Source organism: Cyanistes caeruleus, chromosome 11 (genome assembly GCF_971803275.1).
Source record: "Cyanistes caeruleus chromosome 11, bCyaCae1.hap1.1, whole genome shotgun sequence".
Lineage (NCBI taxonomy): Eukaryota > Metazoa > Chordata > Aves > Passeriformes > Paridae > Cyanistes > Cyanistes caeruleus.
The window spans coordinates 20,483,075-20,505,002 of NC_141711.1; the positions used below are offsets into that span (position 1 = coordinate 20,483,075).

At 42.2% G+C, this 21,928-nt stretch overlaps 2 protein-coding genes across 7 annotated transcripts in view; both read right to left on the reverse strand.

Moving 5' to 3' along the window:
• The window catches only part of FGD3 (FYVE, RhoGEF and PH domain containing 3), a 96,279-nt gene extending 92,858 nt beyond the window's left edge, over window positions 1-3,421 (reverse strand). For 2 of the 3 annotated variants that reach the window (XR_015275060.1, XM_086846325.1), the window contains exon 1: window positions 3,073-3,373. Coding sequence is in view for 2 of the 3 variants with exons in the window: in XM_086846325.1 (XP_086702451.1) it covers window positions 3,073-3,208 (136 nt within the window). In the remaining variant the exon portion in view is untranslated. Of the gene's footprint in view, window positions 1-3,072 lie in introns of all 3 variants that reach the window. The other variant, XM_086846324.1, reaches the window with a different exon arrangement.
• A 7,040-nt stretch (window positions 3,422-10,461) lies between these two features.
• BICD2 (BICD cargo adaptor 2) overlaps window positions 10,462-21,928 on the reverse strand; it is a 55,139-nt gene continuing 43,672 nt past the window's right edge. Inside the window, exons 7-9 of one of the 4 annotated variants that reach the window (XR_015275061.1) lie at window positions 19,868-20,078; window positions 10,927-11,078; window positions 10,462-10,628 (exon numbers count right to left, since the gene is read on the reverse strand). Coding sequence is in view for 3 of the 4 variants with exons in the window: in XM_086846343.1 (XP_086702469.1) it covers window positions 19,772-20,078 (307 nt within the window). In the remaining variant the exon portion in view is untranslated. Of the gene's footprint in view, window positions 16,739-19,755; window positions 20,079-21,928 lie in introns of those variants that run through there. The other 3 variants (XM_086846344.1, XM_086846345.1, XM_086846343.1) reach the window with 3 other exon arrangements.

The window sequence follows — 21,928 nt, forward strand, 5'->3', positions numbered from 1 at the left end:
AAGATCCCTAAGTAAAAAAGGACCATACAATCTGGAAATGAGCTTGGACAGCAGGAACAGACACACTTCAGTCAGGAACATTCAGTGTTCTTGGAGCTTGCAGACACATGGGAAGACAAAGCTGTTTCCACAACCTCCTACAGAAGTTCACTACACGTTTTTCATTGAAAACCAGTAGGAAATGGTTGGAGTTTAGGCCATATTTCAGAGGGCAGCACTGCCCACACCACTCCACCTCACACACTTCGTTTGAGAACAAAGCTTTCTCAACACCAAACACATTGCACCTGATCAGGGAACGCGGGGTATGAAACCATAGCAATACTTTGGAACACCAAGCCACAAGAACTGCCTTGAAAACACTGCAATGCGAACAGTGCACGAGTGAAAAATCATCGCCCGGGACTCTGACTTCCCAAGTCTGTTGCTCCTGGTGTCACAAGGTTTCAACATTCCACTTCCACCACCACTGACCTAAGGCAGTCTTCCTCATTCTGGATGACCCTGCAGAAGATCATCCCACACAAAAAGCCATGAGCACCATCACTGCTATGATTCTACTGTTTTTATTGTTTTGAACATAATATTCTCTCTTGTACCTTTGAGACACTCCAAGACCAAATACGCTCTGCAGTTCCAACCTTGTCCTACATTATCACCTCAGCCAAAGCTGTGAGCTGGGGAAACACCCACAAGAATTGTGTTGGTCAGTATTTCTGTAGCATTAGTACACTACACTGGGTTTCCTTAAGGAAAGGGCAACCTGGCATCAGCCCTGTCTCCCTTCCCTGCCTCTGTGGAAGATACCTGACAGGCCTTAGATCTGCACACTTGGCAAAGGGCAGAGTCCGCTGGAAAGAGAAAAGTCCTGGGTTCCCTTTCAGCAAGAGCTCTAGACATACATTTAAACACAAGAAAGTGCACCAAATGAGACTGAACAGCAATTTCAGCTCCATCCAAGAATGATTCCAGACAGGACTGTGCAAGCAGGGCACATCAGATCAGAGCCACGAGAGCAAGCAAGCTCTACAGATTTCCCTTAGATCACTGAGTGCCCTGACTCTGAAAACAGGAATAAAGCTCATTGGCATCTCCATGAAGAGCATTGACAACATTCAAGAAAATAAACACACATGTACAGAGGGCCACGTTTTGCATCAATCTACAAGCAACTGCCCTTGAAGTTATACATTGCTTGTATTGTAATCTACAAGCAACTGACATGAGAATCCTGGCTCCTTCACTGACAGAGCCAAAAACTGCCATTTCAGCTACTGCAGGCTCCAACCCATGTGGGAGGACCACTCTAAAAATTAATGTACAGAGATTGATAACCAAGAAGTTCAGGAGGTGCCAGAAGTCAGACTGCCTGAATAGCTCTGGATCCTGGGCGGGTGGGGAACTTCAGCAGCTCTGCAAGTCACCATAATCTTTCCTAGGTTGATCCAGCTTTTACCTACCCAAGAAGCAGGGCAGAAAATTTTCCCTTTTTAAAAATAAGAATTTATTTATTTAAAAGGAGTTCCTTCAAACAGAATCTCATTTTTATCATTCTTCTTTAGCGTTATTAAGGTAAGAAAACATACAATATAAAGAACTGGGTCACAAGTGAGCTAAATCAGGAACAACCCAGCTTGCTTATTTCAAGGGATTTTATAAACACAGCTCTTGCTAGATGGAGTATGAACTCTAAAACATCCTCCAAGCATTGTGAAAAACAGCTTTCTATGAAAGACAAACTTCTAAAGAATGCATTTTATCAATGTATTTGTCACCATACAGAACCCCTTTCCATTCTGCATGCTTCTCAACAAAACCAATTCTGGTCATTAACAATTGCCAATAGTCACTCCCATTCTTTGGTGCCGCTGCCTATCAGGCACTTCAAGATTCTTTTATGCTGCAGAGATATTTTCCTTTGTGTTAAAATTCCCTATATCTTGCAATGGAACTAAGGTAGAGTATATCCCTTTAACATAATTAAACCACTCTTAATATTTGGAATGGAAAATGTGACATAGGTACTGAGGTTTATAAAACAGCTACGATACATGTGGCCAGTTTTCTAAACATGAACCCTAAAGGGGTTTCAGGGCTTCTTCCCCCCCTTTGTTGCTTTTTTTTCTTTCTTTCTTTTTCCACGAGAAAGCTGCCTTTTTACAGAGACAGACAACTAAACATAAGAGACCATTATGGTTCAGAGATTACCAATTTGCAACTGAAAATGTTTTACGTTCAAAGTACTAACAGTTCCAGAAGGTATTTAAAAAGGAGAAAGGGAAAAAAACCTCAGCATTTCATAAGTGCCTGGATTGGCAGGAAATACATTTAATCCATACAGTTAATAGCAGTCTTACTGAATGTTGAACAGAACTGATTTTGTGTGGTCTTGGGAGAACTAAAAATACATTTCCACAGCCCAGGGCTGCATTTACTCAAACATGGATTCCCTGGCCATTGTGAGGCGCACAGGGAGCCGGCAGTGTGTGCGGGGTGAGCCCGCAGCTGGAGCTTGCGGGGCCGTGGGCAGCGCGGCCAGCGCCGCTCTGGGGAGGACGGGCCGGCCCCGCGGGCCATGGGTTTGCATCGGAACCGCGCCAGCCGCTGGCGGGGGCAGGGAACGAAAAAAAAAAAAAAAAAAATCAATTAAAAAAAGAAAGTTAGTTGAGCGTGCCCCGGGTCCGTGCGGGCTGCTCCGCTGGGCCTCCGCCGACCCCCGGCGGAGCGGCCCGAGCCCCTGGCTCCCCGCCGAGGGCGCGGGCGGACCGGGGCCCTGGCGCCAGCGGAGCCGGCGGGACCTCGCGGAGCGGCCGCCGGCTGCTGAGGGGAGGGCAGGGCAGGGCAGGGAGGCGGCGGCGGGGGGCCCGCACACCTGGAGCGGGGCCGGCCCGGGAACCTCCCCGGGAACCTCCCCATCCGCGCCGCTGAGACCCCGCGGCCCGCCGGGACCCCCGCACCGCCGCGCCCCCGGCCCGGCTCCCCGCGGCCGCCGCAGCCGCCACCGAGAGCTCGGCGGGCCAGCGCGGGGCTGCCCCGGAGGAGCCGCGGCCGGGGCGCTGGGCGTAGCCTTACCCTCCGGTTCCATCTGCTCCCGCCGCCGCGCTCCGGCGCTCCCCGAGCCGCTGCGCGCCGAGCTGGGCCGGGCGCTTACAAAGGCGGCCGCCGGGCGAGGGGGGTGGGTTTCCTCTCCCTCCCACTGCAGCTGCATCGCGCCATGAGGCGCCGCCAGCGGGACGCGGCGCCCCTGAAGGCGGCGGAGGCGGGATGCGCCCCTGGCCCGGCCCGGCCCAGGCGGCGGCGGGACACGCCGGAGGGGCCGGCCCGGCTGCCGGGGGACCAGGTGCTGCTCCCGGCCCGGGGGCAGCTGCGGGGAAAGGGCGCACCCGCCTGGGCTGGCCCCTCCCTAGAGCCGGGAGCGGGGGCCGAGGGGTGGGGGAGAACACCCTTTCCTGTCCCCTTCCCGCCCGGCCCTGGGGGCAGAGCGCCGGCCGCTTGCGGGGCCCCGGGGTAGCGCTGCGAGGAGCCCCCGCCGAGCCAGAGCCGCCCTGGGCTGACCGAGGGCATCCCGCTCCCCTCAGGTGAACCGCGGGGCTCCGCCATGCAGCTGCAGGGAGAAAGAGGCGCCCAAACTCCTCGGCACCCGCATGCCACAGGAAGGTGTGGATGGGTCCCTTCGGTACGAAGGAGGATGAAGCCAGGGCGAAGCTCAAAACAAGCGATAGAAAGGGAAACCTAAGGGCTGCAGGCTCTACACCGGCTGTTGCCCTTGGAGCCAAAAGCTTCTCGGTGCAGCTGCTGTGAGACACATGCCGAGGCCCAGGAGAGAGCCCGGGCTGTGTACGGCTTCTCTGACTGATCTGTTCTTCCCTGTACGTGTCACAGAGCAATTCAAATACGAATTTTGTCTGAGGGGATCAAACCCTGCCAGCCTCTTCCCACCTCCCAGAACCATTACAGACAGCAAGAGGTTCTTGAATCCTCAGACCCGAAGGCCCATCACTGTTCGGTGCCTGGACAGGTCGTAGGACGCTGTAGGTAGGAAGGATTGCAGCTGAGTTGGAGGGTGATGCTCTCTTTTGTAGTCCTGGTGAAGTTCTCCTCCCAGAGAGGTAAGGAGAGATTTCTGAGATTTAAGATCCCAGAGAAAAACAAAAGTACCTATCAAGCAATCTGTTTCTGAAAGCACAAAGACTTGTAAAATGGTCTTTACAAAGGCATTTATCTTCAGGAAACAACAGCAACACAATGAAATGAAAAGTTATCTGTTTTGGGCTTTAGTCTATTTTTTATTACCCAGTAGTTTGTCATTGCTCTTTACCTTCCCCCTGAAATATCCAGTGTTGATGATTAGTGTGGAAATAGACTGTTGAGCGCTTCAGTAGTGTGGTGGAATGGACATGCAGTTTTGCAGTCACATTCCCAAAATTAATATCTGAGGACTAATCATTCCAGAATAAAAGAAGTAGCTGTTCTAGATCAACTCTATGGATGGGTCTAGATAAACCAGAGTGAGAAAGCATATTGATCAGTAATGAACCAATGTGGATTTCTTATCACTCTGAAAATCCAGCCTGTTACTTTCAAAATCCTAACTTAAAGCATTAATATACATACACAAATTAAATACACAACTAATGATTTCAGACATTTATTGCTGTAAAAATTGATAGGGCTCTCTTAAATTAGTCTTTTCCTTTAGGAAAATGTGGTGGGTCTTCTCTACAGCATTTACACCAGAACAGATCCAAGCTTACCAATAATTGCTGCATGGTTATCAGGTATAATGGAGATTCAGTAACAGAAACAAACTTACAAATTGTTGGAAATTTCCCAGATTCTTTGCTCTCATGAAAGCAAGGTCATGCTATCAAGTGTGAAGCTGAGACAAGCTTTATTTTAAGCATTTAAACTTGTTAGATGTAACACCAGAGCATCAAATAACCAGTATCCCTTAAAATTACCTATTTATTTCCTGTCCAGTTCTTTCCCTACCCTAGCCAGCATATTGGTTTGGTTTGGTTTTTAGGTTGGTTTTTCTTGTTCATTTTTTGGGCTTTTTTTCTTTGGGCTTTTTTTTTGTTGTTGTTGTTGTTTGTTGGTTTAATTCAACAATTTTTTCGTTTTAGGCACTTAGTGTCTATAGTCTGGGTATCTGCAGCATTGAATTTATATTTCTGAACGGAATCAGTTAAGTTATTCTGGACTGAGTCAACAATTTAAGCAAGTTGTAGGCATTGCTTTTTACCAGCAAATTTGTAACAGAGGGCCAGTGTCAGTTTCTGTACATCTGGGAAATAAGCCATGTCTCCAGCCGAGGTAAATCGTGTGGAGTCAGAGAAGTTTCAGCAGATAAACAACAAAGAAAAGAAGGGCTCTGCTTTGCAGCTCTGCTAGGGATTGAAAGGAATAAAAGCTAAGAAGAAGGTGGTCTGACACCACTAGCAAAAGAGCGAAACAGTGCAGATTTGGGAAGACAAAAATTGCTGGGACACCTCCCCTGAATAGTGGAACTTTCTTTCCACCTGAATTGAGAGGCATGCTGTCCTTTAAAACTGTGAGGAGCAAAATGATCCTGGCATTATTTACAGCACACTTTGTGACTCTTGAGCAACAAGCATGGGACGAGTTCATTTTCACTGAGTTGCAGGCAGTAGATATACACAGATATATATCCAGCTCTGAAAAGCCCTTTTCTTCTCTCCTAAAGCTCTCAGGTTCCTGAGCTGTTTCCCTTCGTGTCTTGTGAAGTCATAATAGAAACAAGTCTGCCTTGTCAACATTTCTGTCATTTCTGCCATTCACAGTGTTAGTCTCAAACAGACTAGATTTAGATATTTCTAATTATATATATATAATTTTTTATATATATATATATATATATATGTATAATATTTAGATATCTCTAATCTAAATAGATTAGAAACTGGTTGGAAACCTGCAATGAACTGGACCTTGCTGAGCACCTGAAGGTCTTAGTTTTATTAAATCTTAGCTGCTAATTCTACTTTGTGGTCAGTACAATGAACTCCTTTAAGCCTTGAAGCACTGGGCAATGTCCATTAAATATGGTCTTTATCTTGGGCTGGTTTTCTTTTCAATCCTTTGGTGTCTAATGCACATGTGTGCAAGGGTAAGAGTAAAGGGCCAAGAAATGCAGTGTGAGTGGTTAGCAAAGTTCATACAAACATTCCTTCTCTCCAAAAATAAAAAAGTTGCCTGTCATATTGCATTAAAATTCTGTTACAAGATTAGCTCTCTCAATAGAAAGTAATTCTCCTTCATGGTAGCTCAATGAGGATTACCACTGCATGTCCAGGAAAGATAGATTTAATGAGGGCAAGAATAACCTCTTCTAGATTTAATGAAACATTGGAGACCAAAAAGCCAAGGCTTTGCAGATACATGGGGCTTGTCTGACGTGCTTTTCCTGTAGGAGATGCACATTTTGCTTTGTTCAGGATCATTTAATCCTTGGGGTGACCCTCATGTGCTTTTTCCATCATATGACACTCTACGGCAAACACAGAGTTCCTTTGTGCACAGATTCCTTATTTATAAATCTTGGAATTTTGGTTGGAGGTTTTTTCCTGTCTGAAAAGACTAGTTTTTATGTGAAAATGAAGATTTGAAGATTACTGTGATGTCTTCTGAGTATTTGTGCAATCTCATTCTCATAAATTTGAAGCTGGGCCTTTGCACTTGCAGATAAAGCATTACTACTTCATTTCTCATTTACAATGAGATTAAACCAGCAAATGCAATAGAAACAATTAAATTTTACCACAGTGCAGAAACTCATTCTGTTGCTCTTAAATTTGGAAAAAAAAAAAAAAAAAGTCAGAAAGAAATGGTTGATCAAATGTAGTTTTCAAGGGAAAATATTTTTAAGCCAAATCCATACTGTGGTAGGGTTTGTGTTTGTTTTTTTTAATGGTATCTTAGGCAAAAGCAAGTTTATTCCACATTCACCAGTCCCACTTACCACAGCAGCCAAGAATCCAGGGGGGAAAAACCCACAGAAAAATATACAGAAATAAGGAACTCTAGATAAAAGTAAAGCAGGCCTCCATTTGGGACACAGGTCCTATGGTAGCTTTTAAACTCTGGCATGAGATTTTTACAGCAGAGTGGAATAGTATTTTAGTTGCACATCATGAAGTAGTTGAACTTAAACATTTACTGGGGCTTCAATGTTAATTTTTCTTAGCACTGAGACATTTCCAGTCCTGGGCTTTCTAATATCACTGGTATTCTTTATACACTGACTTAACAGGTTTTTTGTTCTTTATTTAGATTGATTCAGATCTTTTTAAGGTGATATACCTTAGAGTTGTTACTTGGGGCCTCTGAAAGCAGAATTAGGTTCATACAACAGGCAATGGATGACCAGTGCACCACCTGTTTTCAGAGCCTGATCTTCATAACTGAAAATGTCCTCTGTGTCCAAGGAGGACACAAGAACCATTCTTCATCTTTTAAATGCTGGGCTGGACAAGACAGCAACCCTGTTGCCATTGCATGACAAAGTACAATGAGCTACAAGGGTGGTGGATCCATTCACTTCTGTCTTTGGGGTATAAAATGAGGGTGGATTATTAGGGGACACATCATATGTTGACCAGAAAGGCAAAATTTGATGTGTGACTGTCCATGCTTGCCGGAGAGGACGATGAGGATGAGGAGGTGTAGCTGACCACTAGCTGACAGCCAACACGTGTGACAGACAGCAGGATCCTCACCTGTCAGTAGGTGTCTCTCCGTTTACTGGCTGTTGCCAGAATAGCAGGGCTGAATTCATGACAGAGCACAGTAGTGTTATAGAAACCTCTGTGCATAGATTGGGTGCTGTTTACTGTGGGTTTGCATTTTTATTTTTAGATTACTTAAAGCTGAAGCCTTGTCAGATGTGCACATTAATTTTCAGCAGTGGGGGTGAACTCAGTGACCCAGAAGATTGTTTCAGCTCCCATGTTCATAATTTATTATTGTATCACATTATAAAGTAAATGAGGAGCTACAGATTGTCACCATTCAATCAAACATTTTAAAAAGCACTGACTTTTGCATTACCTTCAAAAACAAAATGTGCTTTATGAATTGAATCATGCATCAAGGGTGATGTGTTTTGCAATCAGTGACTTTCAGGAACACAAATCCCATTATTCAAAAGGAAGAAGAACAGAGGTACCTAAGTGCTTTTACCAATGAGCAGGATTAGAATTAAACCCTTTCAGAAATTAAATAATCTAAAGGGCATTGCAGATTTTACCCAAGATTTTCAGTACCCTGAAAGCCAAACTGAGATTCTATCAGATTGCTGCTTTGATTAGAAAGGTAGTAAAACTGGAATCTTTGTCAAACAGCAGAGGGAAATACTGTTTTTTCCTGGGCACCACTGGATTAGAAATTTACTCCAGAAATGTTGACTTCTAATACATGCCACAGTGGTTTGGCAGACATAAGGTATAGCTTTTAAACAGAAACAGGGAATTCCAGCACTTAATTTTTGTCACCCTAGTGACTGTTAATCTGGGTTCAGAAACAAACACTGACTAATTTTGAATTCTGATAAAAGACCTCTCATCTTTTTTTTTTTGTCACTCTACATTACATTTCATCAATTATGGAATTACTCCCTTACTCAAGTGTGACCCAGCAAATCAGCTGAAGCCAAAATATTTAGTAAAACTTTACTCTGATAAAACCCAAAACCAAAATGGTTAGTACAATATTTCTGTAATCTATTATTAAATTATCCAGAATACAGATGTCTGTTTTTTAAAAACAGATTCTCTCTGACTCTTCACAAAACTACTCAAAGATTCTCATGAAGTTTCACACCAGCCATCATCGTTGCTGTGCTCTGAGATGTGGCTGGTCTGTGTGTTAGCAGGAGTTTCACGAGTTCCTCTGCAGCCCTCAGAGCTGCCCTTGCAGCTCATGTGCCACAGCCCAGGGTGATCATCACAGCCTGGGCTGGGCTTAGCGGAGTCATAAAGCAGAGGTGGAGGAAAGGTCTGCACACAGCTGCTGCCCTGCAATGCCATGCCTGTTTCCAGCCACATGGGAGACCTCATGGCACATCTGTACCCAGGAAAGCAGGAATGTGAACCTCATTTATTAAAAGCACAGTCAGTTTGCATCTCCTGTCTCCAAGGAGTCAGTGGGCCAACCCTGGCACAGAATGTATTGGGTACAATGGATCTGCACAAACACCTTGGGTGACTTTTTCCAAACAAAAGTTATTAAAATCACAGAATCATGGAATGCTTTGGGTTGGAAATAATCTTACAGATCATCTAATTCCAACCCCCGTATGTGTATATATATATGTATCTACAAGTATGTAAAGCCTGAACTTCCTTGAAAGTCAGAATTTGTGAACGGCTTTTTAGCCAAAGCACTTTTATTTCTAGGTATTTATCTCCCAAAATACATACTACATGTAGTTTTCACCTTGTGCAGACATTTTGGATATACTTAATAGACAAGAGCTGTTAGACTATCTGTTTGTCTTCATACCTGTATTTTCTCAGCTGCCACTATGATGAGAAAAGGCAGGGTTTAAGTAGTGTGGTCTTAACTAACAATCCATTTGTGAGGCTTAAATACTTTTCCACCAGCAGCAACTGTTCCACCATATGACTTCACTCACAAGTTAAAAAATACAGTTGGAGATGAACTGCAGATCAAAGAGTGGAGTTTCTTCCAAGGTGGAGTACCTTCAAATCTCTGAGAGAAATCAAATCTTTCCAGGAGTGCTATTAGCCTTTAATTGTTGATTAAATACTATAATTATTTATTACTTTTCATGTAGCAGGTTCATCTGCTAGTGAGAAATTACACCAATTTTAGCAAGTATGCCACTGGGACTAATTACTGTAGTTTCCATATCAGCTCCTGGCAGCAAAACTTGCAAAACTAATGAAACTAGGCATGTATGTGGCACGCGTGTGCCCACGCTATCCATTACATAATGAGATTTTTGGCTGATTTCAGTTTTTTTAGCTTTGCTCCTCTCTGTTCAATAGGATGATGCGTGCTGCAGGACCCTTGGCATTGCCTGCCTGGTTTCCTACCTTTGGCAAAGCCCCCTTGGAGCTGGCAGTGCCAGTGAGCTGGGAATGAGCACAAGCTCTCACTTACAGGCAGCTGGACTCAGCTGGGGTGAAACCTTGGCTGTGCTGACTGCAGCAGAGCTCTCAGCCTCGGGGTTATGGGCGGGCAAAGGGGAAGGTGCAGACTGAACTCTGTCAAACCTGTGACCTGGCACAGCTGAAGACAGCTTTTGCTGCCCCAGCCCATTCCTGCTAGGCATTGAAATTAAGAAGCAGGGCAAGTACTACGCACAACATATTCAATGCAAGCCCAGAATAGTTATGTGACACAGGGAAAAATGGTGAATACTCAGGAAGTGAACTGGGTTATCAGAGCAATTGAAAAAAAAGAGAGAAAATCTTCTTCACAATTGTGGTTCCATTTATTGTCTGTCATGTTACTCAGGGTAATGACTTGCAGCACTGGTACCCATTCATAAAACTTCATACTCCTGAGCTGCCAAGCCAGTGACTCACTGAAGAGCAAGAAATACATCCAAGGTGAGCAGTGCATGGGTAACCATGGCAAACCTGAACAAAAGGGAGAAGGGCAGGGGTGAAGGGGGGAATTCTTGAAACAAAAGTCAAATATTTTAGTGTGGAGGAAGTGTGAGCAGCTCTGATCGGCTCTCAGCTCCCGTTTTCCTTGAAGCAGCAGAGGGTGGGTCCTGTGGCTGGTGCTGCCCGGCTCTGCCGAGCTGGCCCTGGCCCAGGCTGGCTCTGCCATCTCGTGTTCTCTGCCAGAACTGCTCCCCCATCACACACAGTTCACAGTAATTGTATTTTGCATGTTCAAGCACAAGGGTCGCATCCCTTTTATGTTTCTTACTGTTTTTCAACTCCTACCACGGCTTCTCCTCCCTTCATGTAGACCACAGTCAATGTTATTTCTCCGAGCTGACTTCCAAAGGGAGCTGCTCTGGTTATTCAGCAACTGGGAAAAACAGCACTGGTGAGAGCTGGTAGCAGGGAATTCTGTCCCTACGGAGGAAGACAAAACCATAAGGAACTTACTTTTACAAACCAAATCTTATTTCTGAGACCCTTGATTACCAGCTAAAAAAAATGAATGCTTTTCCCATCTTAACAAGGCAGGGCAATTTTAGGATACTCCTTAGAGCTGGGTAGGATCACAGGGTAAAACCCCCCTGTCCATTGCCTGTCAGCACTCTGCTCCCTGATGGAGAGAGACATCGGGCTGCTAAACAGGAGAGACTTCTGCTCCAGCTCCAGGACTCTGATACGTGACTCAATAAAGGTTTGTTGTTCATCTGGCAATAGCAGGAAGCTGATGTTTCACTGCTGGATCAAATATTTCATTCTTTATCCCTTGTTAAAGCTTTGAGCTGCATTAATTTGAATTCCAGGGTTGAAGCCACAGAGGGAAAAAAGCTAAGTAACATTTGAGATCAGTAGAAGCTGCCTGAATGTTTAGTCAATATAATTAGAAATAACTGTCATAGTAAGGAGCAGTCTCACCACCAGAAATTAAGGGGAAAATGTTTGTTATTACAGAACTGCCAAATTGAGTGTTTTCCCTAAATTTGAGTTAGCATGTGTCTGAATGCTGAGACAATGTTGAAATGAAAATTTCTGTGGAAAAAATAGGGACTAAGGTTTTGTGGAGAAGATATAGAAGAAATGACGTCAAGCAATATGAAGAAGTGTGTAGTTAAATGGTTTGTTTCTTACTCTCCTTAATAATGGAGAATTGTAATTCTTCAAATAAATCACTGTTTGAAAAGCAGAAATGATCAGTTTAAAAAACAAGATTTTAAAATACTGTTATTGAGAATGGATCACGTAATTGCTAGTGAGAATTTATTTTTTTAAAGTTTTGCTCTTTTAACATTTTTTTCCTCTCATGATTGCTTTAAAACCATATTCTTAATCATCAGTATGGAAGTTTCTCCTGCCTGTTAAGCCTGCTATAATATTTTACCCTAGGACATTCACAGCCCAAATGTCCACCTGCTGACATTTATTTTAAAAGTAACATCAGAGATGCTTCAAACATAAAGAGAATCACACAGGTGCATGTTTGGCCTACACAGAGTGTCCTTGTAATATGACACTTGATTCAGTCAAAAGCCACAGTATTTGGGGGTTCTGCCCTGAAATTAATTTTCAGCTTAGTTAAATTCTTATTCTCATGAGGCTGGTGGAGGTCTGGACATGCACTAATTCAGTTCAGCCTGCCTTAAACTCACCTCATCTACACATAGCTAACTCAGGCTTTGCTCGTGTATGTAACTTTCACCTGCAAATAACACATTACATACATTGTCCTAGTTAGGTATCAGTACAGGTTTGGTCTAAACTTTAAATTTTTTCTCAGGTTTTCTCCAGCACAGTCACAAAAATCAGCTTTCATACACTGCTCCCACTCAGTGAACCTTTGGTTCAGAAGTACTCTAAAATCTAGAACCAGATCCAGCTTGTTAGTGGCTTTCATGGTTTGAGTTTTTTTGAGTTTTCTAAACAGTTGCTGGACCTAGGGCATTTTACAACCCCTTCACTTGATAATTATCAAACCTGATGCTTAGTTCAGGAGAAACACATCCCAAAGTCACAGGGCTGGGTAAGGTAAGGGGCAGATCAGCTCTCAGGTAACCTTTGAGAAACCTTAAAGATGAGGAAAAATATTCCCTCCCCAGCTGTGATAGCTCCTTCTTGGGGAAATTTGCATGGGAAAGCAGCATCCTCCTCTTTTTTCCTGGGAAAGGCAGGTGAAACTATCACCTATAAACCTGAGTGGTTTGAATGAGTGATTTTCCCAATGACTAATGAATGTTTGCTTGAAGCTTTTATAGAAAAACAATTCAAAGTAACACTCAAAATTAATAATATCAGAATAATCACATTAGCTAGCTGCTTTGCTTGGTTATGAGGTGATCTTCATAGTTTTTAATTGTTTCTTCAAAGTTCTTGGATGCAAAAATACCTTTTCCTGATCCTGTAGGCCAATCTACTACATTAGCCTTTAAAAATCACAAGAATGTAAATATATTTTTGAAACTCTATTGTAAATATTTGTCTAGCTGAATTTTACCATGTTATCTAGTGGGATCTCCAAAAAGCACTTCTCTTAATTTTCATTGCCTTCATCCCACAAAACCAGGTACCTGGGAACTTCCAGGTCTCTGGTCTTTAGGCATCTCAGTACATCCAGAAATCTGCCCTGTTCTTCTTTTGGGAAGTGAGCAACTCATTTTCAAGCCTCACTTGCAAGAAAGAAAAGACCACTGCTGGATTACTGATTCCTTAGCAAGCAGTAGTGTGACATTTGCTGGCAGATTCCTCTCCCAGAGACTTAATTTCAGCCACATCTGCAGCTGGAAAGCTGAACCCACCCTCCATCTCTGCAGAGGCAACATTTCCCCCAGAGCTTAGGAAGGGGGCTCTTCTATGCAGGAAAGAGTCAAAGAAATTAATGTTTTAATTAATAGCCATTCACTAGACAAGCTTTTAATGTAAATACTCTCCTTTGACTGTTTTCTCATTTTCTTTCTTACTAAAGCATTCTTGAATCTGTTCCACTGTCTGCTCTCACATGCACACAGATGGATTTACATGTTTCTTCTGTAGATCACCCTGCAGGTAAAGCTCCTGTTACACAAAAAGCAGACCTCTAGAAGCAGGGCAAGTGTCCCAGCACAAATGCTCTGCTAGTTCACAGCACAGCCCTGAGCAAGTGTTTTCCATGCCCAAGGAAGAACTGGCATCTTGCACTCCAGCTATAAATTACATTGAAGAGCTGGTGTCATGCAGCTGACTGCTGCCAGATAGAGAAACAATCTGCAGAATGGTTCTGAGAATCCTGCCTGGGGGCACAAGAGTTAAACTAGGGTATAAAACCGTATTTCATGTTTCTAGGAGACAATATGAAGTAATTGATCCAGGAACATCTTTGTATTTACAGGGCAAACCTCAGCGGTGCCCTCAGAGTTTTGGCATTCTCCTTTAAGGGCTTTTTTTGACTTTGTTTGCTAATTCTACTGGACAAACATCAACTTAATGCATTTTCACAGAATGGGTTGGAAGGGACTTCGAAGACCATCTTGTTCCACCCCCCCTGCCATGAGGAGGGACATCTCGCACTAGACCAGGGTGCTCAGGAAACACTGCCAGGCCAGGAAATACTTCCAGGGAAGTGTTCAGGGCCAGGCTGGATGGGGCCCTAAGAAGATGTGAGTATTTTGGAGGGTATACAAGAAATTAAAATGTAATTTCAGGATGACTTGTCAGCACTGACACCACAGCCTTAGTCCTACCCTTACTTTCTTTCCCTGTACCAGTAGTACAGGTGTTTGCAAGGCTATTCAGTGACACACATTAAACCAGTCTGATCCACACCAAAACCAATCCATGAAGATATCACAGGAGTGGAGAGGATGGTGCTCCCTGAATGTGAGAACAAATAGTTTCTGCAGAAAACTTCATGTGACGTATTCAGTTTCTTTCAGATAAAAAACAGTATTTATTTGGCCCCCAGCTGAAAATCCCTTCAGCAGACTACTTAAACCAGCACTTTCTTAAGCCACAAAACCAACAGGCAGAACACGCAATTCCTTTTGTCTTTTATTGTTCCTGCCAATGTGACTACCTTTACGCAGGCACATTGCTTTCCTAGATTAAAAACTGTTTTATTAATCTGGAAGCAGTGTTTTGACCTCCACCCCTCCTCCTAAGGTTATCCAATTAACACACAGTTATCCTTTTACAAGTTTGTTTTTTTTTTTCAGATCTGTGTAAAGGTTACTTGGCAAGAATACATGCACAGGACGTTAAATGGAGACCAACCCACCACTAAAAGGTAATGCACATAGAACATAATACAGTACTTTGACATCATTTCAAATAAATACCCACATACAAATGTAGTAATTTTAAATGTAACAATATTTCTTATGAATCAATAGTGTAACAGAAGATGGAAATATAAGTCCCCACATCTAGGAATAATAATGCTTTTTCCAGCAAACAGAAATCTTTTCTGCACTGTCAATATTAGCTCAATTTGTACTTTTTTTGAGAAGTGGGAGGGCTCCCCTCCAGCAAGTACCAATTTAATCATCCACACGAGCCTCACCAAGCCACTGAGAACCCGGCATGGCTCGTTGATGCACTTGTCTGTTTCTGTTTGCTGAAATCACAATTAGATACAACATGCAAAGGAGATCCCGATGTGCTGCGGTTCACATCTGCACACAGCGCCGTGGCTCCCGCCCCACCGCCGCCCGCGACATTCCCCACGCGTTCCCGGACCCAAACCAGAAATGTGGTCATACACTGCTCAGCTATTCCTCATGAGTCCATTTGGTTCCCAAAGTGTAGTCAGCTTTGTTCAGCTTTGTGGTTTTGATTTTTTTTTTTCCCCCCTCTACACCCCTGAATTTGCAAGGATTTGCATGATGAAATATCATTGACTAACAGAATTTTTTACAATTCCTTGAATATATAAACTCTATAGTAAGCCTACCGTTAAAAATGTGCGAAATGGGAGTTCACTTTGCACTTATTGCTCCACATCTTTAACAAATTCCAAACCAGCCATTCCATTCCTTCTAAGTGACAGGACTTAGCCTACACTACTCTAAGAGTCTCCCTTCAAATGATCAAAGGCACTACTGGCAATAATGAGTGACAGAAAGGCGCTGACAGATAACACCCTATCACTGACCACTTTAGAATTTTTCTTTCTAAATGTACCATAATTTGGCACAATAAAATGAAAAAGTAACAAAACAATTCCAATTTGGAATTTAACTGGTATAGTTGTATAAAATTCTGTTAATCGGTAATACTTCAACTTCCTAAAACCCAGGAATTCTGGAATTTATACGTAATACTACTTATTTAATATTTTTCAAGTGCCTATTACTGTTTTAACCAGAGCAAAGTCAAGTTTTCTTCTTGTTACATTGAACTATTCCTAAGAATAATAATACAATATGAAAAAAACCCCAGAATTTGAATACCCTGGATTTCTTAATGAACATGGCAGTTAAAAAAATCAGTAATTTAAACATATAAAGCATAACATTTTAATAAAAAAAAGATGCTGAAGCACAGCACATAGTTTAGCAGAGCTCCTGCTTTTTGTTGAAACTCTTTTCTTATCACAATCTAGAGCCCCCCCAAAATCTCTGCCACATGCTGATATATAATTCATAAGTCACAAGTTTCAAACTGGAGAGAGACTATGAGCACAAACCACTGCATTTATATAAACTCTTCTACATAAGGAATTAAAGAAGCTAACAAAAAATATCAAAAGTGCACAGGTTTAACAATCAGGTAAAAAATGAGCATCAGCAATGAAGTAAATTCCCCCATCCAACATTTTTCTAGGAGAGCACAGACTAATATGGTGAGCAGTACGTTTGAAGTAGGTTTCTTCAGCACTTGTAAGGTTTCTTACTGCAGCAGCACTTATAGGTAAAGCTTGTTTGTTTTATAGCTTCAGGCAGAAAGGGAAGGTTTCAGGTAGTATATAGGAAAAGGTGTTTTCAAAAGTTAGGATCAGGTCAGTGGTTTCCATTCTGTGTGCAATGGGCCACCACTTTGAACCAGAGTGAGGAGGGCTAAGAAATGATGTTGCACTGTTGGAAAGGCCTTCTCCAGGGACTACTCTACAGCTGAAAAATGGAAAAATAAAATAGCATTAGGAAAAAAAATAAATCAGTGTTTATTTCTCAATCAACTGAAAACTTAACCCCATCCATGTGCTGCACAGGCAGGTTAGTTGGCTGAGGGTCTGTTAGCTGGCTGGGGGAACAGCAGCCACTCCAGCTCACATATGCCTTCCCACTGGGTGAAAAAGCCTTTGTGGGCCCAGCCTGGAAGCAACAGCTTTGCAGAAAGAAGGATTCTTACAAGTACTGAATAAAGCTTTGCTCTTCAAGCATAAGTTAAAAGCAGTGAGAGTGCAAGAAATGTTTTCAGTGAAGCTTTAGGTTCTCCAGAAACATGCAGGTCAGTATATCATGCAGGCCTATGCAGAGAATCATTGAGAAAAGCCTGCTTCCAGAGGTAGGTGATGGCTTAAGGAATTTTCCATGCTTTACCCCAACCCATTGAGACCGATATGAACGACTTACAGTAGCAAATGAACACCTCAAGAAATTGTTAAACAAGAATTAAAAGACTCAGTCTTAAATATTACCTAGAAATACAAATGTCAGGATCAAGTCACTTTACATGATTCCTAAGTTCTTTTTCTGACAGGATAAACCATAATGGTGATAGACTAACACAGCAGTCAGGCTGACTCTTAGGGCTTTTTAAATATTTGCAGGAATGACTGAAGATGGAAATGATCACTAAGGCTATTGGGCTAATAGCAAAATTGCTCATACTCAGAACTGAAAGAATGAGCCAAGCCTGAAAGCAATAGTCACTGTCTGGTAACACCAGAATTGTTACAGAAAATTCCAACTAATTTGAAAAAAACAAACTAACAGTGCATTCAATTAGTTTCTCCAGTTTACCTTTTTGCCTTCAGTATTTCGCAAAAGTACTGTCACTAGAGATGTGGAAGCAGTGAAAACTGTGTTAAAGCTCCCTATTATGGTGGAAGCAGAACTGTTACTGAGTCTATTACAGCAGAGAAAGTTAGCACTCAAAAGTCTGCTTTCACCATGTATTTTTAAATTGTACTTAATGTAGGAATGAGAAAAATAAAGGCCTTTTGGAAGATTGTGCAGCAAAGAGAAAAGCAGGATTGAAAATTATAAAAGATGTCTCTTCTAAAATATCAAGCCTGCTACTTAGCAATATTAAAGCTCAAATTCAGGAGAATTCAGTATTTTCTAAAAGAAGTAATAACAGACACACAGGGCCTAGTTTCTAAAACCAGAATTGAAATTTGTTTAAACCCCAAGCGGTCTTGTTTTAGAAATGTATTAGAATTGAATCACTTGAGGATTTTTTTCCTTCCTCTCAAGATCAATAAATGCAATTCTGTCTCTGGGCTGCAGCATTTCCATGGTTCCCAGCTTCGCAGCAAAGTTTCATTTGCTTAAAATCTCACTGTATTAATTTTTAGGTATGTTGAGGGACTTCCCCTCAACATACCTAAAAATATCTGGGAAGCCAAAATCTCCCATGGCTTCCCCTCAGTGGGAAAACCAGCCATGCTCTTATTAGCTTTGTCAGCACTGGGGCATCTCCTGCGTGCCCAGAGAGCGAGCTGTGAGCACCCACAGGGACGGGCAGGGCAGCACAACCACAGCACAGGTCAGAATGGCTTTGGGAACCACGGCACCGGCACAGGCTCACATTTCTTTTAGTAACACTACAGGCATAAAAAAGTATTTGAAAGAGTACAAAACAAACAGGGATTTACATTAAAATAAAGTCTGAGGCTAGGCACTTCAAACTCCGGGTTAAACAAAGAACTGTGCCTTTCAGTGCTCCACAAATTTTCCACAATTTTAGAAGCAACATTTTCAATCTTTTTCTCTTATGTAGGCACCAATTAGAAAGTACACTTTTATACTATCAACTTATTGTAATTAAGTGGGTATAAAGGCCCCTTAAAAGTCCAGTATCAGACAAAGGTTTATTTGTTTTTAAAGATTAGTATGTGCACTAAGCTACTTCATAAATCATTATTAGCAGGATGATCTGGATCAATTTCCTGTGCCTCTAATGTAGAGCCCTGTAAAACACATGGCTTGCATATGGAATGCAGTATCTTCCATTTACTTAAAAAAATGATCAGAGCTCTGAAATGCTACCTATTTAGGTTAATACTGAGAGCTGAGAAAAACTGTTTGTGACCAACAATGCTAGACCATAGTTGCATTAATTCTACACATACATACAGTGTGGCTACAGGTTCTTTCCTGTACAGGACATCTCAGACAGGTTTTTTCCAAAGTGTTATGCTTGCAAGGAACAACATAAGACCACATAGATCCTTTCAGGACATAACTTCTTAAAGAGGAACTGTACCAGGTAGAATCCCAATTCTTAACATTTTAAATTTTGTATCAGATGGAGTTAATATTGCATATTTTTAATATAAATGTGCAAGTTTCTTCTGATTATCCCTCTGAAGAGAGGGATGCAGAGTGTAGATAATGTACCAAGTTTTCTTCTAGCTCTTATAGCCTATAAAAGCTTTAGGACTTTGGTTAGTGGTGATTCAACATCAAGTATTTAACATCCGCTACAACAGGCAAATTAAGTTTTACACCAGTTTTCAAATGCTCTGCATTCCCAAGACATAGCTCTAATTTTAACCTTTGCTTTTCACCACTTAAGCTACAGTAACAAGGAAGGTTTTCTGTTTGTTTCTGCCTATGAAAGCATTTATTGAAGTATGCTGCAATCCTGGAGAAAGGATCACATTTGTGCTATACAAACTACAGTAAGTAACACCAGATATTACTCTATCAGGTGTACTCTTAACACTTACCATAAACAGCAAACACCAGACATGTTAATTGTGGAAAAAGCAAATTGCCTTCCACTATTAACTTGTTAAAACAGCATCCCCATACTTATGCATTAGTTACAGTTTAGATCATTGTAATACAATCTGTATTACCTGGTTCAACAACATACTAGTACGAGTCAATTCACTGTGACGTTAGATAGTGGGGATTTACGCTGACAGTTACAGCATAAAATAAGATGCAGAATATGGTTTTTCTAGACGTGTCCTAGTCACAATAGATTTTATATTTCTCACTACAAAACACCTGGTTGTTCAGTACAGATCCATCAGACCTGTCTCCACAGGACCGAACGTGACTTACACTGGGGTTACTGCCCTTGGCTTTGGAGGCAGACTTTGTGCGCACCCTTTTGGACTGCTCGTGGTCCAGTTCCAAATGTTCCAGGCGCTGGGTCAAGGCCAGTTTCTGTTGGATGGCCATCCGAAGCAAGGAGTTCAGAGTCTTCTTCTCATCCTCGGCTGCTGCAAGTTGCCGCTGCATTTCATCCAGCTGTGTGACATATTCATCACATCTGCAATGAAACACATCAATCTTCAGCACTTCCATTATAAACACCTTCTAGTATAAGCCGCTGTGTCCATCCCATACAGCAGCGATAGCTTTGCAGCTGCTTACACTCTGAAACAGGAACTTAACTAAACTTGTAGAAAACCACAACTTCTCCCCACTGGGGTTCTTAAAATCCCATACTCAGCATTTCATGTTTGTGCCTTTCAAGATGGTGTCTAATTAACAGCCTCCTTGCAGAGTGGAATTTGGATATACTCACATCTGAATGGCAGTGAGATGTCCTCCCACAGCAACTAGACCCCATGCAGTCATACTACTTTTGTCTCTGCTTACACAGTGGTTCTAAGCTTCAGGCTGGAGGGGGTCTGAGAGCAGCAACAGGAGCATTGTGAAATGGCCACCTGAACTGTGCCATTTGTTACTTTACGCAAAGTCCAAGTAACAAATCCCCAGTGGTGACTGAACTGTATTATTAAAAATAAGCATCTTTCAGAAATATATTTTAACCTACTCCAATAATGCTATAAATAGTGCTGTCTTCTCAATAGCAAGTGGCCTTTTTATTTAATTGTTCTCACCATCAAAATCAAGTTTAAAACAATTGAAGGAACTGATTTATTGGGAAGGCTGTGGTAAAGCTGTATAAATGCCTCAAGTTGTTCCATCTACAGTCATTGTCACTGAGCCTGGAAGCTGTTTAACTTGCATCATGAACAACTTAAAAAATTAAAGTTTACATGTAGGTACATATTTACTGCACAGAGACAACATTTATGCATATGGATAGAGAAGTAAATATTCATAAGTACTAGCCGGAATTTACCATCTGCAAAACAAAGCTTCTTCATAAAAGCAAAATTATCAGCAGAGAAGTTCCTTTAAATTTTGAAATGGAAAAGGCCCTGACTTTAAGGGACATTTATCACTATTACATTTATCAATATAAAGCAGACTGGAAAAAAAAACCCACCACAAAACAAAACTGCATTGATATGCAGATTCATCAGCTGTGCTTATACTTACATCAAGCATCAAAATTCTACTCTCCCTTTAAATAGCAGGTTTTAAATAGCAGATTTTAAATTATTTTAAATCCTATAGGATTAGGCCTATATTCCTAATTATATTTGCCTGGGAATAGAAATAAGAAAAAAAACAGATTTTTATTTTTGAATATGCAGAGAGATTAAACAGTAACTCAGAAACAGAAATGTAAAACTGCATGAATTATAACTGTGCTGCAGCTTTACACATCAAGAAGTTTGGGTGAGTTTGGGGCTCCCACATGCACAGGAATCTGTCCCCTTGCATGTCTGGGCATCCTGCTCTGAAGCTCCTCACAGCCACTCCCACACTGTGCAGCCCAGGAGAAACCAATATGTGAGGGGTCTTTCTTTAAAAAGAAAACAAACCCAGGAACCTTAATCTTGCTGGAAGCAACATGAGCCCTTCTCAGTGTGGTCAGATGGACCCACACCAACTGCCACACTCCAGGGAGTGGAAACCAGACTCAGGGCCAGATCTTGTCCCATTGACTCATTTCAGCTCTAGAGATGAACTGAGACTGAAACAGCCCTGGGAAGTCTGAAAAGACTAAAATAATCTTGAAAACGTAAGAGTCGTCCCCTCTGAGGGAAGGTGTCACCAGCTCCAGAAGGAGGGTGTGGTCCCAAAACTGAACAGCTCCCAGCATCCTGTGCCCTGCTCCAGAGTGTCAGAGAGGTGTTTTCTTCCCCTGAGGGAGGAAGACACAGGTTAAAGATTTCTGGGAGATCAGTGAGGCCATGGGTTTTTTTCCCCAGCTTTCAAACACACTCATGACGTCTGAGGTGAAAAGCAATGTCTGATTAT